This window comes from Cynocephalus volans, chromosome 11, assembly GCF_027409185.1.
Source record: "Cynocephalus volans isolate mCynVol1 chromosome 11, mCynVol1.pri, whole genome shotgun sequence".
Classification (NCBI taxonomy): domain Eukaryota; kingdom Metazoa; phylum Chordata; class Mammalia; order Dermoptera; family Cynocephalidae; genus Cynocephalus; species Cynocephalus volans.
In genome coordinates, this window is record NC_084470.1 from 27,315,913 (window position 1) to 27,332,857 (window position 16,945).

The 16,945-nt window shown below is 39.5% G+C and overlaps 1 protein-coding gene across 1 annotated transcript in view; it reads right to left on the reverse strand.

Moving 5' to 3' along the window:
• Positions 1–485: 485 nt before the first annotated feature.
• The window catches only part of NEK11 (NIMA related kinase 11), a 266,113-nt gene continuing 249,653 nt past the window's right edge, over positions 486–16,945 (reverse strand). The window contains exon 16 of the mRNA XM_063113913.1: positions 486–664. Within this exon, the coding sequence (XP_062969983.1) occupies positions 486–664 (179 nt within the window). The remainder of the gene's footprint in view (positions 665–16,945) is intronic.

Genomic DNA, 16,945 nt, shown 5'->3' on the forward strand with positions numbered 1-16,945 from the left:
AGCATGTTTGAGGCTAGCATCCAACGACCTTCACAAGCAGGCTGCCGCAGTCCACAGAGACCTAAGGTGGTCAGGCACTGAGCTCTGTCCTCCAACTGGAAACAGTAAAGACCACATGGCTTCTCCCAGGCCATCATCAGGGTGGTTCAATCCTGCTGGCAACCCTGAGAGCACACATGAGAAAAATCCTTTTCAGGAAGCCCAACTTGATCTATAAGCTTATCTCAGGGTATAGACAAAACAATCCTTAAGGACCCAGGACTCCAAGTACAGGCAGCATGTTTACTACACTCTAAAGGAGTCATTACTTCTGACGAGGAATTGGAAGTCAAGATGGTAGTTCCAGTTAAGTACCCATTTCCCACAATAGAGTCCAGCTTGTGTGTTTAATGGATTTTCACAGAAGTTTGTCCACTTGAACTTCTGCTGTTTTTTGACAGTTGCTTAGTGATAGTTCTGGAGAGTGGGCCCTTTTCCCATTGTGATCAGCAACTGCTCCTCAAAGTAGAGGAGCTGGTCCACTTCAAAACAGTCACTGGCCCGAGGCACCACTTTTTCAAGACACTGCCGGATCTCTGCTTCACTGGCATTCTGATGCCTTGCTGTCTTGAGATAATTATAGACCTCCTCAAATACTTCCACCCCCAGCTTTTGCACAGCTGACCTGCCAAAAAAGTTAAGAAAGATTATGAAGAGTTACACATTGAGATCATCTGCAAGAAAATGAATTTTTAAATCATTGATTACACAATAACATTGTCACTGTGGGATTTGGAAAAAAAAGACACAATGTCTCTACCCTAAACATTCAACAATACTCAACAAATAATGTTTGAGTGTCTATTACAGGCCAGGTACCCTTTTAGGAACTGTAAATACAGCACTAAACAAGTTAGGCAAATTCCTGCCCTCGTTTGTGTATATAGACATATATATGTGTATATATATATCCCTTGTATACACATGCATGGACATGTAGTAAAATGTCAAGTGGTGCTAAATGCAATGAAGAAAAAGAGTGAGGGGCAGGGAAATCCTTCTGAGGAGGCATCATTTGAGCAGAAACCCTCATGAAGGAAGGAAAATACTAGGGGCAAGAGAATTCGGGCCCCTTAGGTCTAAAACACAGTGGAGAAATACTAAGAAGGCTAGTGTGGCTAGAGCTGGGAAAACAAAGGGGAAGAAGCTGGTGGGATATGAAATCCAGGAGCTAATAATAATAGATAATAATGAGGAGGAGGAGGAGGAAAACCAGGGGGAGAAGAACTGTTTTATTAACCACTTGCCAGGCACTTTTCTACCACTTTACCCTTTCAATTGTACTTAACCTTTATGACAGCTTTATGAGGGAGGCATTTTTTAAAATCCCTGTTTTACAGATGAAGAAAGTGATGCTTAAATGGGTAAGGTGATTTGGCTAAGTTCCCACCAAGGCCAGCATTCACTTTTCCCTGCTTACCTCCATCCTGTCCATAAGTAGACATAATCACTGTGCATTATACTAATATTGCCACAGCCGGTACATTTATTTCAACTTTGACTGTTGTCCTCTATCTTCAGAAAGGGTCACAAGCTAAAGATCTATGGACAAAACCTGTCTCATGTATGTTTTATTTGGTTAATACCATGTTTTATTTTCTGTGGCTTTATCTATTATTATTTTTAAACACTTTAATGCAAATGTCATCAGGCAGGGCCTGCGCTCTCCACTCTGCATTTTCTGTCTTGACCCACCTCCTCCACTCACTGTCATCTTGTACCAGGCTGCTTCTCAGAGCCCTTCCACCTGCTTGGCTCAGTACATTTGAGTTGGTGAATTTTGTTACACAGTTCTTCAAAACTATCATTTTTAATGGCTCCATATTGTTCTGCTGACTTTACATGCCAACATTTACTTAATCATTTCTCCACCAAACATTTAGCTTTTTTCATTCTTTTTCCCTATGATATTGTGTAAACATCTTTAGGCACATAGCTTTTTCATTTAGGGGAATATTTTGTGGCATCAAATTTTTAGAAGTGGAGCTAATTACCTGGGTGTGTTCACTTTGTGAAAATTCTTATGTGCACTCATGATTTCTGTGCTGTTCTGTATACATGTTGTGTTGATTAAAAGACAAAAAATGTGCAAATGGGATCATTAGATCAAAATGTTTAAATATTTTTTATGATTTTACCCTTGAAGAAATATTCTTCTATTCTTCATTTCAGTGGATTTGGTGAAAAGAGAAACCAGGTTTTTTTCTTTTTTTAGAATTTTTAAAGCATTAATGTGTAACGTATTGATGGTAACATTGATAATAACATTGAAGGCATTAATCAGAGACTCTTTTCTCCATTTTATAAACTTTTACTGTTCAGTACAATTCAACCTTGTAACAAACACAAGAATCTGGGTTAAAAATTGTGGCAGACAAGAAGAAGGATGAGTAATTCATCCTGCTCTGGTTTAGAGGCTAGTAATAACAATGCAAGACATATGAATTTTTAATTTTAACTAACAATTCTACAGCACTTCAGAGCTTGCAAGTGCTTTTGCATTCATTATCTCAAATGATCCTTGTGAACTAGGCAATTCATTAAACATTTATCTCCATTTTACAGATTGAATGAGTAGGTTTTAGTAGACTTTCGCAAGCTCACACAGCTAGTGGGTGGTACAGTTTGGATTCAAATGCTGATCTGAGAATTCCAAGTGCTGGAGAGACTAGCAGCCCCCACATCACGCAGCTTGAATGGCTTTCCCACCCTCTGTCATGAGATCATCAGGACTGATCCACAGTAAATTAGAGCCTATCACTTTCCTGCCTAAAACACTCCAATAGGCTCCAGTCACATTAGGGTATGATCCCCTCACTACTCTGATTTATCAGACTCTGTGTAAAATATCTCGTGCCTGCCTCAACCAACTTCTGTCTTGTCCACACTCTGTCAGAGCCACTATGCTGCAAACACACCAACCTCCTTTCTGTTCCTTAAGTACGACTTAAGCTTATTTCCACCTTGGGCCTTTGACTAGCTGTATCCTCTTCTCTGACATGTTTTTCCCATTGATCTTTACATTACTGACCCCTTATTGACATTTAATACCTCAGCTTAATATTACCTTCTCAGAGAAACTATCTCCTACTTCTCAGTCTAAAGTAACTTTCCAGTGATTCCAGAGCATCACTGCTCCTTAACTATTTGCCCAGCACTTACAACTCTCTGGTATTTTTCTTCTTTTTCTGTGTATTTGTTTATTGTTGATCTCTGCCAATCCCCCTAATTAGCCTACAAGTTCCATGAGGGACAGAGCCAGTGCCTAGAACAGGGCCAGACAAGTATTAAGTGCTCAGGAAATAAAGAATGAAGGAATGACCCATATAGTCATTAAGTATCATGAGAAAAACATAAAGTGCTATGAAAGTATACAGTTGGGAAAATTAGAGAACATTGTATGAAGGAGGAGGCACCATGTAACTTGGGCCATGACATCTGGAGGAAAGCCAGGTGGGAGCCAACGGTGGGACACTAGGAAATCAGCGAGTCAGTTTGGCAGGTGAGCAGGACACATGAAGATGAAGCTGAGAGCCACATGAACATCATGTGTAAAGAAACCTTAAAATCTGACTAGTAATGTCACCCACTGATGATAAAGAGCCCAAGTGCCCCCGAAACTATAATAACTGGCAGGTTTTGAGCTTTCTCCGTGCCAGGCTTTACTCTGAGCCAGTCCCTCATATCACCCTATTCAATCCTCATAACAACCATATGCGCAGATATATTGTTCCCATTTTATAGCTAAGGAAACTGAGACACACAGAGATAGCAAATAACTTTGGCAAGTCGTGTAGTGGGGATTTGAATCCCAGGAGTTTTATTACAGGGCTTATTCTTTTCATCACTGCGATATGGACTTTTAAAAAATATATATATGTTTATTTATTGATTTTTGGTATCAAATCGATCATATATTTATTACTCCGAATTAATGAAAATGGAATTCATATCATACATAAAGCCTAAATGCATTTTAATGCACTTATTAGTCTAATATTTCTCAAATTTTTCATTTTTTAAATTCACATTTCTTCCCTGTTTCGAGCTTCACTTTGATCATTGGCTTCCTCTATATGCCGGAGAACTGCATGACCACCTTTTAGGTAAACAAGATAATTTGTATTCTTTCATCTGATTTCTAAAGTTCCTAAGATATCAAGCAAACAAATGTATATTCTTTATATCAGATTATATATTTCTACCAGCCTAAAATTTCTAATATATCAGAATAAAATGTTTTAATAATCATTCATTTCTTCTTGTTCTTTTTTTATTTTTAAGATATATGTATATATATTTAGCATTCATGTATATATATTTCAGTATGTCTCTAAAAGATAAGAACTCTTTTATAAAACACAACTGCAGTATATAATCATATTTTAAAAATCAACAATTCCTTAATATAATCAAATATTAAACATGTTTAAATTTGTCTAATTCTCTCCCCCTCCCTCTTTCTTTCTTTCTTTTTTTTTTTTGTCTTTTTCCTGACCGGCACTCAGCCAGTGAGTGCACCGGCCATTCCTATATAGGATCCGAACCCACGGCGGGAGCGTCGCTGCGCTCCCAGCGCCGCACTCTCCCGAGTGCGCCACGGGCTCGGCCCTCCCTCTTTCTTTCTTACAGATGTTTTGTTTACATCAGGATCCAAACAAGTTCTGCTTGCTGCATTGGTTGTATGCCACCTGTCTCTTAAGTTTCTTTTAATCTATAGGTTCCCCCTTTCATCTAATTTTTTCCCTTTTACCCCATCAAGTTTCCCAAGGTCTGGAATTACCGGCTCCATCTCAGTAGTGTCATTTAACATGTTTCACTGTCCCCTGCATTTCCTGATGATTGGTTGCTGGATCCTGAGGCTTGGTCTCACTCAGGTTACATCTGGCATCAGAGGTGTATGTTCTTACTGCAGGAGGCTCATTGTGTCTGATCATCTCTCTGTGACATTAGCAGACATTGACGATCATTTGCTAGATCCATTATTTCAATAGGGGTTTGCAAAACACTATATTCTAGTTATTTTATTCCCTCTTTATTTACTAGTGGGGATACTTCACTAGACAGAAATGTTTCCTCCTCAGCTATTTATGGTTACCCTGAGGAACAATTCATATAGGAAAGACAGGATAAATGCTCAACTCTTCCCTTTTACTTACTCGTTTTAGAAAAATGAATTGTTTCCCTAATGTCTTCCAAAGAGACTGAGAGTTTTTTGCTTTTGTTTTGTTGTCATTACAGTTTTTTGTAGTGGTACGATTTAGTTTCTTTCTCTTTCTCATTTGCATTCTTATTCTACCAGTGGGTTTTGTTCTTTCTTGTGTATTTTTGGTAGTGATTATCATTTTTTGGATTCCAGATGCAGGACTCCCTTGAGGATTTCTTGCAGGGCTGGTCATGTGCTGGTGAACTCCCACAGTTTCTGTTTGTCTGGAAAATACACTATTTCTCCCTCATTTATTTTTATTTTTTATTTATTTTATTTTTCTTTCTTTCTTTCTTTATTTATTTATTTTGTGACCAGTAAGGGGATCGTAACCCTTGGCTTGGTGTCGCCCGCACCACGCTCAGCCAGTGAGCGCACCGGCCATCCCTATATAGGATTTGAACCCGCGGCCTCGGTGCTACCAGCACCACTGTGCTCCCAGCGCCGCACTCTCCCAAGTGAGCCACGGGGTCGGCCCTCTCCCTCATTTCTGAAGGATAGACTTGCTGGGTATAGTATTATTGGCTGGCAGTTTGGATTTTTTTGTTTGTTTGTTTTAGTATTTTGAATATATCATCTGTGAGAATTGCCCTCACCCATCCAATGCCAAAGGATGGACACAGAGACATGAGGCACGGCAAAGCAAGACTTTAATGGCAGTCTTGCACAATTGGGTGTCGGATGAACCAGGCACACCACAAGCAGTTACATCAAGTAATTTACTCCCTAGTGCACAAGTACCTCCCCCTGTTCCTCATTGGCTCAGTACTATGGAGTGTACAACCTTCCTAAACATCACCTCATTTTTATTACTTCTTTATAAGGCATTTATTATCCCCTTCCCTCTGGTGGAAAGGGGTGGGCTCAAGACAAACCTGCAAAAAAGACCTGCCAGAAGTCCTGAGGTGGAAGAAGAACCAGGAAGTAAAAAGAACATGGTGACCAGTCACCATCTTGCGAAGTCACCCTAGGGAAAGTGTACTTTCAGGGGTTATCAAACCACAAGTTAATTGAGCAACCCTTGTTAAGCTATTCTTGAAAATGAATCATTAGGCTATTTTTCCACATCATCCCATTTTCTTCTGGCCTGGAGAGTTTCTGTTGAAAAGTTTGCTGTAGTCTGATAAGGGCTCCCTTATAGGTGCCTTGACACTTTTCTCCTGCTTCTTTGAAGATACTTTGTCTTTGAGCTTTGCCAGTTTGACTATAATATGTCTTATAGGGGATATTTTGGGGTTGAATTGATTTGGGAATCTCTGAGTCTCCTGGATCTGAAGGTCCATGTCTCTCTCTATACCTGGGAAGTTTTCTATTACTATTTCATTGAATAGGTTTTCCATACCTTTTCCTTTCTCCTCCCCTTCTGGAACACCCATGATTAAAATGTTTGTGTGCTTGAGATTGTCTGCTAGCTCTCTTAGATTTTCTTCATTTTCTAAAATTATTTTTTCCTTTTGTCCACTTGGGTTATTTTGAAAAGACTATCTTCAAGATCAGAAATTCTTTCTTCTGCATATTCTAGCCTGCTGCTTAAGCTATCAGCTGTGTTCTTTATTTCACTGAGGAAATCTTTCAGTTGCATGAGTCCTGCTACATTCTTTTGTAAGGTATTAATCTCTTTGTAAATTTTCTCCTTCATATCCTGGATTTTTTTCTTATTTCATTATGCTGTCTAACAGTCTTCTTGTATCTCAGTGAGTTTCTTTAAGATTGTTGCTCATAATTCCTTTTCAGTCATTTCAAGAGGGTCCTGCTCTGTAGGGTCTGGTATTTGAGAATTACTGTACTCTCTTGGTGGTGCGATATTTTCTTGGCTTTTTGTATTTCTAGTATCTCTACATTGGTGTCTGGCCATCTGGTAGAGCAGTTGCTTCTATTACTTGCTTCTATTACTGTGGAGTGGGCTTTGAAGAGAGATATTCCTCTTCTTTTTTTGGTCTCTGCTGGTGACTCTCCTTGTGTCAATGCAGTCAAGTGTCTGGTGGGCTGCCTGCATAGTGACTGTGGCTACTGCTGTGACATTGAGCCACTTTTGCAGCAGCCATGGCTGTGGTGGGTCACCCACATGGAAATGGTGTTTTCAGCATGCTCCTTGCCAGCTGCAAGGCAGAGGGGGCTGCCCTTGGCTCCTGCCTCAGATACCAGGCATGCTCCTTGCCTCTGTGATATTGACTTTGGATTAAGAGAAATCAGGGTTGAATCTTAGATCTACACTTCACTGTATGTGTGATATTGGGACAGTTACTTAATGCTGTGGTCTGAATGTGGTGTCCTCCCAAAATTCAGATGTTAAAATTTAATCCCCAAAGTGATAATATTAAGAGGTGGGAACTTTTGAGACATGATTAAGTCATGCTCTCCTGAATGGAATTTGTGCCCTTACAAAACAGAATGAAGGGAACATGTCTGTCCCTTCTGCCATGTGAAGACACATAGAAGGTGCCATTTATGAGGAACAGGCCCTCATCAGACACCAAAATCTGCTATCACCTTGATCTTGGACTTCCCAGCCTCCAGACCTGTGAGCAATACATTTCTGTTTATAGATTAGCCAGTCTAATGTATTTTGTTATTGCAGCAGGAATGGACTAAGACACTTAACCTCTCTGAGCCTCAGGTTTCTCATATTTAAGTGGGGATTTTACACACACACACACACACACACACACACACACACACACACACACACACACACACACATCTTAGTAGAGTACCTGCCACCTACCAGGCACTTGATAGCTATTGTTTTACTACCATGCACATTATTGCTGCTTTCTCAATGATGAATTGCATGACAATCCTATTTATGTTTAACCAAAGGCCTCAGACAATTTTGTAGTTCTATCATTGGTTAGGACACTATTTTAAATATTTTTTAATTTTCTCTGGATGACTTTGAGGGGGGAAAAAAGATACAATGAGGCCATTGGCACGATGGGAGTAAAAAACATGTAATTTGTAGAAATAATCATGAAAACCTAGTTTACCAGAAAGCATTAAGAGAACACATAAATTATTCTTCAGGCATAGTTTTGGAAAACTCTGAAAATGATCTCATGGAATATAAGAAATTCCTGTACATCAAATATGTATGAGCCACTGCAGGAATAGAATAATAAAATGTATTTTTCCTTTAATACTGCCATTTCAGCAATTGTTTGGTGATAACAAGCATGAGGAATCTTTATTCAGGATGAATTTTATACCCCTTCTCTCCACATCTAGTGTTTCAAATGGCTGCCTCTGAATTGGGTGGGCAAAGACAGAATAGCTCTCTCTACAGAGGCAGGCAACTGCACTGGTAGATGCTTCAGAAGCAAGTGGCATGTCCAAATAGGACATGTGGCTTTAAGGCCCCTTTCTGTCAATGGGGCTTCCCTCCTGATTGGTCCACCCTGAGCAGAATCTTGAGTGCATGTTGGCTTGGAATCTGGTTAAAGCCAACCATTCCTGAAAGGGTTATTTTATTTGTGATTTTAATACTCTCTATTATTCATAATCACAGTAAATGTAAATGGACTAGACTCATTGACTAAAAAACAAAATCCAGCTAGGTATTGTTTACAAGAGACACACCTAAAACATGAGGGCACTGAAAGGTTGAAAGTAAAAGAATGAAAAGTAAAAACAAAGACCAGGCAAATAATAACAAAAGAAATCTGGCATAGCCATATTAATAGGAAACAAATATGAAGAGTCTTCAAAAAGTTCATGGAAGGATTCATATTATGTTTTAATTCAATTTTTCCATGAACTTTTTGTAGATTTTAAAGAGATATTATTAGGAATAAAGTTACTATATAATGATAACAGTTCAATTCACAAGGAAGAAATAATTTTAAACTAGTATGCACCTAATAAAATAGAATAAAAATATATAAAGCACTACAGAGAGAAACTGTCAGGTATATTCTCATAATGTAAGATTTTAATATACCTTGCTCAGTTAGTGATAGGTGAAACATTCAAAATATTAGTAATGATATAGAAGATCTGAATAACATACTTAGTAAACTAAACTTAATAGACACACACAGAACCCTCCCCTCCTTGACAAATAGGAAACATACATTCTGCCAGGTTCTCATGTAACATTTGCAAAAACTGACTACATACTACACATTTCAAGTCTCAACACATGCCAGATAATCGGTTTCATATAAAAGCTAGTTGTTTGGCCACCATAAAATTTTTAGAACTCTGTAACATAAATTAAACATTTCCACATATGAGTAAATTTAAAAACATATACTCAATAAATTATGGGTAAAAGAAGAAATCAACCATGCCATAAACAAACTCATTTTAGGCTGACAGAAAAGTGATAGGTGCTCTAGAATTGTAATATTGCATTGTAAATTTATTCAGATACTTAGAAAACACACTTCAATATTTCTGCAATGATGCATTCAAATATTTTAGGATTCATAAAATAAAAAATTCCATTAAGGGGACTCTTGCTGTTATCTAAGATTTGAGAAGGAAAGGCAATGTTTTCTGTGCTGTTCAAATTAAAGTTCTAAGTTTCTTTTTCAAAGACAGGGAAGTGGGGTGGTGGGAACTACCCCTTTAGTTAGCTGGGTATCTCAAATGAAAATAACTTACATTTTCATTTTTTTCTATCAGTTTCTTCCTGTGCTGCATTTCTTTTCTCAGTTTTGTCATATTGTTCAAGAATCAAAAGTTTTTAAAGTTTTTTAGAGATTCCTAAATATCATTTTAGTCCAAGTGCTGCTTCATTGACAGGTTAAGTGCCCAAGGTTGAACAGGCAGTTGGGGACAAATAAGGGACTAGAGCCCAGGTCTCAGGACTCTAAGGCCAGTGCTCTTTAGGCTAGATAATGGTTCCTGGACATAAGCAACTTGGAGGAAGATTCCCCAAGTTTCCAAAGCTTGAATTGCTTGGGGAAAATCCCAAATATATGTTTGGCTGACTCTCCTACTGAAAACCTCCATTAAACCCCAAGAGAACTCTTCCTCTCTCCCCTGTTCATTTCCTCCCAACTCAATCTCTCATCCTCCAAATTCCTTTACTTCTCTTTTTGTGCTTACTTGTCATTTATAAACAAAACATTCTATCACATCTATTTACTTGCCCGTCAATTATTGATTACTCTGTGTGCCCTCTATTTATTTCTATCTCTTAGAGGGTCTAAGTAAAGGGCCATATCTGCAGAGTTAGTTTTATAAGACTATCATACAAAAATGTCCACATTTTAAGTATTATTTTAATTTTGCAACAGTCTCACACTTATAGAAAAATTACAAGAATAGTACAAAGCCCTCTTTGTTCCTGAGGCTTTTGGGAATAATTTGCTAACCTGAAGACCCCCTCACCCATACTTCATGTGTATTTCCTACAAATAAAAACACTCCTACAAAATCACAGAACAGCCATCAAAATCAGAAAATTAACATTTATGTTTATTTTGTAACATGTAATGTTACATTAACATTAGTAATGTCACAAAATGATACATTACTATTGTCTAATCCTTTTATCTTGCATGTGGAAACATTTAAGTTTCCCCAATTGTCTCATAACTAACCCTGCCTTATAATAAAAGGATTCAGAAGAATCATGGATTGCATTTACTTGTCATCTCTTTTTAGTCTCCTTCAACAATCTGGACTCTTTTGAAGGTTAGAAGCCAGTTATTTAGTAGAAAGTCCCTCAATCTGCATTGCCCGTGCCTATGGGATTTACCAATTCTTACCCTCTAACTATCTATATAATACCCTGAAAGATGATTTCAGGAGTGGAGCCTTCTATTATCTGGATCATTATTAGAGAACTCCACCTACACAAATTCAAGAAGGTTCTTATTTCTCTTGGGCAACCCCCCCCCCCCCACCCACCCACACACAGAAAAAGAAAATGCCATAGTAGTAACAGAAGAAGGTTCTTGTCGCTTCCAGGTGCCTAATGAATGATTCTTCCATACATCTTATTCCTGTTGTACTGTGAGAAATAAGGACTCCTCTTAGGGAAAGGAAGCAGCTTGTGAAGCAAGTTTCCAGAAGCTCAGGAAAGATTGCCCTGTCCCAAATATTTCCCTGTACCTATCAATATATGTCACTATATGAATTCCTGTCACTATATGAATTCCACCACTGAAGGGTACACTCATAGAGCTGAAGGGACTGCGTCTCAAAGCCCCATTGGCTTCTTAGTACAAGGTTCAGGGGCCGCAAAGCTGAGCACAGTGGAAGGAAGACTGAAGCCCTGGCAGGAACTCCAAGTGCTGGGCGGGATTCCACCGTCAACTTTCTGGGTGCTGTAGGATGAGTGACTTTCATTTTTTCAAAGCCTCAGTCACTTGACCTGTATCTGAGGCTTCCGCCAGCTCTAAATTTTCACACTCTATTATAAGTGAGAGCTTAGGAAGACATTCTTTGTTTACAGGTGGTCAATAAATATCTGTTGAAACAATGAATAAATAAATGACTAAAAGCCAGCAGAAAACTGCTGTAGTAACATCCATAGAAGAAGAGTCTTTCTAAGAGCTTTTAGTCATAGGAATAGTTATTACTCGAGGAAAGAAGGGGAAAAGAAAAGGAAACCTGTTTTCTTTTGGTTTTTTAGAGTTCTATTAAGTACCGGGGACTTTTGTTTTATTTTATCTTTGTGGAATTCCTTTTTTAATTTTTTTTTAATGGAGAAAAAAAATTATGTACAGTAAAATTTATCCTCTTGAGTGTACAGTTCTAGGCATTTTGACAAACGCATGCAGTCATACAGCCAGCACCTCATTTGAGGCAGAGAACAAGTCTATCACCCCCCAAAATTCCTTTATGCCCTTTTGTAGCCAATTCCTTCCCCCACCTCTTGTTGAGCACTGATCTGTCTTCTGACGCTTTAGTTTTTCCTTTTCAGAATGTCATATGAATGGAATCATCCAGAATGTAGGTTTTTGAGGACTGGCTTTCTTTTACTCAGCATAATGCCTCTGAGGTCTGTTCAGGCTGCTGCATGTTTCATATAGTTCATTCTTCTTTATTGCTGAGTAGTATTCCATCGCATGAATGCACCACAGTTTATCCATTCATAGTTGACCGATATTTGGGTTGACTCCAGCTTTTGAAGATTGTAAACAAAGTTGCTATATGTATTTATATATAAGTTTTTGTGTGGATATATATTTTCATTTCACTTGAATAAATACCTAGTAGTGAAACTGCTGGGTTGTATGGTAAGTGTGTTTAACTTTATAAGAAACTGCCTGTAATGGATTGAATTATGTCCTCCCAAAGCCGAATGAAGCTTGAATTGTGTCCCCCAAGTTTTATGTATTAGAAACTTAGCCCCCACTGTGTGTGTTAAGAGGGTGGAAAATCCTATTATGGTAATTGAAAGGTGGAGCCTTAAAGACGTGATTAGATTATAGGACCATGCCATAGTCAATGGATTAAAAATGGTGGTCATGGGTATGGTTTAGGGACTTTAAAAGGGGAGCATGAAGAGTTTCTCTCTCTGTCTCTGCCTCCACCATCTTGCAATGTGAGAACTCTGGGTCACTGTCACCACCACCAGATGGACTTTGGGCTTCCCGGCCTTAGAAACTGTAAGCAATAAATTTCATTTTTCTTTATAAATCATCCAGTTCCAGGTATTTTATTATAAGCAATAGAAATGGACTAATACACTATCCAACTGTTTTCCAAAGTGGCTGTTCCATTTTGTATTCCCACCAACAGTGTATGAGAGTTCTAGTTGCTCTCTATCCTTGCAAGTACTTGGTGTTGCTTTTATTAAATAAATAAATAAATAAAATTTAAAAAATTTTTATGCTAAGCACTTTATATGTATTTTTAAAATTTATTATTTATACAATCATATGAAGTATGCAATGTAACCCCTATTTTACAGTTGAGGAAACTGAGGCACAGATATTTAGTAATTTAACCAATAAATGGCACTAGATGGGGTTGGGGGTAAAGACTGGTTCTAGCTCAGGCTTTGCTCCTTTGCTTCAAGCTTTGCTAGCTGTAGGGCCTATCCACTCACCTCTCCAGGCCAGTCATTGTCTTTCTTTATAGAATGAAGCCATTAACTTCTGGAACAATCTCTAAGCTCATCTCTAAAATCTATGAATCCACCCTGAAACGTGTCTCTCTGCTGAACACTAGCTTCTCTCTGTCCCTAATACTGAGAGATCTGTTGCATATGGGTTCTGTGAAGAGGCAAACACAAGTGCAAACACACTGTAAACTAACTTCATTAAAATGCATTGCAAAACTTGCAAAAGGCACAGGATTTTACATAGTGATGAAAGTCATGCTGTCATTTTATGCTGTCATTGATAAGTAAAGATCTGAGCAATAGGTCAGTTTACTAAAGAGGAGAACAGTCGATAACAACACAGATGCTTCAAATAGAATGACTTAAATTTTAGAGGATTGGGAGAAGACTTTGAGAAAATCAACAAGATCCTCAACTATCTTTCCAAAAATGATCCTCTCTATGATTTCACTACCCTTGTTCCTCCATATTTCCCCAGTGCTCAGTCCCTAGACCACTCTGTTTTCTGTCCAGGTTCACTCCCAAGGTGGTTCATCTAGTCTCATGGCTTAAGTGCCTCCCATAAGCTAACAGTTCTCAAAATATATATATGCTGAACTCCAGACTCTCATATCCAACTACCCACTTGACAGCTAGCTCTATGTGTCTGTTCAGTAGGCGTCTTATGGTTACTGTGCCCAGTTTAATCCCTGATCTTCCCTCCAAAATATCCTAACACTGCAGCCTTCCCTATTCCTGTTCATGTCAGCTCCTGTCTTCCAGTTGCTCAGGCCAAAAACCTTTGAGTCATCCTTGATTCCTATTTCTCTCATATTCCAATAGTCAGTCCGATTACTCTCCCGTCAGCTGTGAATCCTATCAGCTAATGAATCCTATCAGCTGTTTCCAGGATCCCAATGCTTCTTGCCATTTCCATCACTACTGCCCTGGTCCAAGCTGCCATGATCTCTCACCTGAATCTTCAATAGCCTGTCGGTTGGTCTCCTGCTTCTGCCCTCACTCCCCTACAGTCTGTCATCAACTCGACAGCCAGAGTGAGCCAGATCTCCTCATTCCTCTATTGGGCTCCCCATCTCACTCAGAGTGAAGTCAAGGTCCCTCCAGGGGTCTACAATATTGTGAATGATCTTCAGCCACACCTCTCCAAACACATCCCCTCTCCTCCTCCCCTCACTCATTCCACTCCCCTGCACTGGCACCTTGCTCTTCCTTGAACACACCAGGTGGTACATGCTACCCCAGGGCCTTTGAACTTGCTGTCCCTCCTGACTGTAATGCTCTTTCTCCAGATACCCATCTCTCTCTCTCTTTCATCTCCTTCAAGTCTTTTTCCTCATGTCATCATCTCAGAGAGATGTCCTCTGACCACCCTTTTTAAAACTGTAAACTTTACCCCCATTCTATACTACCTATCCATCTCCCCTGCTTTTGTATTTCCTTCCTGTACTTGTTACTTTCTAGCATGGTCTGCTTTTCCCTAAGATTTTATCATGTGTCAATCACCCACTAGAATATAAGGTTCATGAGTGCAAGGAATATTTCACCATTTTGTTCACTGACCCTACTGCCTAGAATAGTGCCTCGCACATAGGAAGTACACAATAAATACTTATCGGATAAATGAATAGATGTTTTGGAAGTCGAATAGGAAGGAAATATGGTGATGTCACACAATTTTATTTTTAAAATATATACATCCCTAGTATTTATTCTAAGAATTAGCACATAGTGAAATTATAACCTAATTTTGTAAACTGTAAGATCACTTTTATGGGTTTTAGTTGCTGTTTTTCAACATAAAGCTACAAACAAGTGTAGTTTTCAGTATTTCTTATGATATCTTTATTCCTATTTTAAATGGATTGGCTTTATGGGGACTGCACAATCATCTTTGGATAAAAATGACCTCTGAGTGGAAAGAAATAAGCCTTATTTAAAAAAAAAAAAAAAACTCCACGTGGAAGGCACTATGTCTCACTTATGTCACACTTTGCACACCAGGGCCATCTGGAGAGCAAATGAAATCTGCCCAAGGCTGCCAGAGCCCCAGATGCCCTGCGTAGGTGTGAGCCCTCTGAGAAGGACGGCTCCAGAGGCCCCCAGCTCCTCCGAGGGAGCAGCGGCCAAGACAGCACTGTTCAGCAGCTGCCGCCGGCCACCGTGTGAGTTATGGAAGATGGAGAGCAGCAGCTGAGATTTTAGCCTCCTGTTCTAAACAATATTTTAGCTTAACAGCAGAAAATGTTTAACATGATCCCCCCTCCTAGAAAAACAGCAAACAATTTCTCTTCAAGGAAAGGGAGAAGGAACAATGTTCACCAGTTCTAAGGGGTCTTGAGTTTAAAAGCTCCTTTCCCTGACTCTTTAGAAAACTAACAGAAAAGTGTCCTCTTTCACTGGAGTTTACTTTGCAAACCATGTCTCTGCCCAGTAGAAGTGCCTCAAGAATGGCTACATATGTATTTTTGTTTCCAGATTAATTAATGACTTCAGGAGCGTGAAACTAAAAGCAGAAGACTTTTGTTGGTTTTCAGGACTGCTCCCCCACTAGGCAGAGGACCTTTCTTAGTCATCTCTGCACCCAACACAGTCCTGGCACAAAGTAGCAGCTAAGTCATTCATTTAGCAAATTTTTAATGGGCATTTAGTATGCCAAGCGCTGGGCATACAGCCACAAGCTTCTGACCCCACCAAATTCACATTATATAAGTAAGTAAATATAGTAATTTTATATTTTTTTAATGCTATGAACAAAATAAAACCAGGAAATAGGAGAGAGAGTGAAGAGCAGGACTACTAAGAAGAGAGTTTGGAACCCCCAGCAAGGCTGGAGGCAGATGGATATTTCTAAGGGATTTGGCCCAGACCCCCTTTTTTACCATCAGGTCCAAGACTTTGAACCGGCTTCCCTGTCTTCTTGACTGACCCTGATGCAGAGGAAGCCAGGCATGCCTCTCACATTGGTGGGATGCAGCAAGAGTACAAATGGAGGCCCACATATGTCCACATAATTAGAAGTTGTGAATCAGGCTAAGAAGCTGTTAAATAAAGTATGATCTACTCTTTTACCTTGACAAATCAACTGTTTAAAGACCTGGAAGGTCAGGTTTGCATTCAGGATTCTCAGAGTTCTGCATCGAAATGTGGTGGAGCAGTGCAAGCCAGACCCTGGACCTCAACCCCCAGCTCCTGGCCTGCCCCCTTCTCTTTCTAGCCTGGCCCCACCTCCTACTGTGAGGAAGTTCTTGCATACACATGTGATACCTCAGCCACTATAACCAACACCCATCCATACCTTTTGCAAACAGCAGCTGTGTGACCTGCCCTTGGGCTTAGGGGCCTATAAACCGACAGCACAGACAACCTGTGGGAGCAGGGACACAAGGCAGAAGCTCACAGACTCTAGAAATGAGCTTGGGTCCATTTGGGCAAAGAATTGCAGGGTCCCAGGTAAGGAGGGTGTCTTAGTCTGCTTGTGCTGCTGTAATAAAATACTACAGACTGGGTAATTTATAAATAGTAGAAATTTATTTCTCACAGTTCTGAAGGCTGGGAACTCCAAGACCAAGGTGCTAGCAGGTTTGGTGTCTGGTGAGGGCTGCTCTCTCTCCTTCCAAGATGGCACATTGTTGCTGCATCCTCCAGGGGGAGGAACATCATGTCCTCCCATGGCAGAA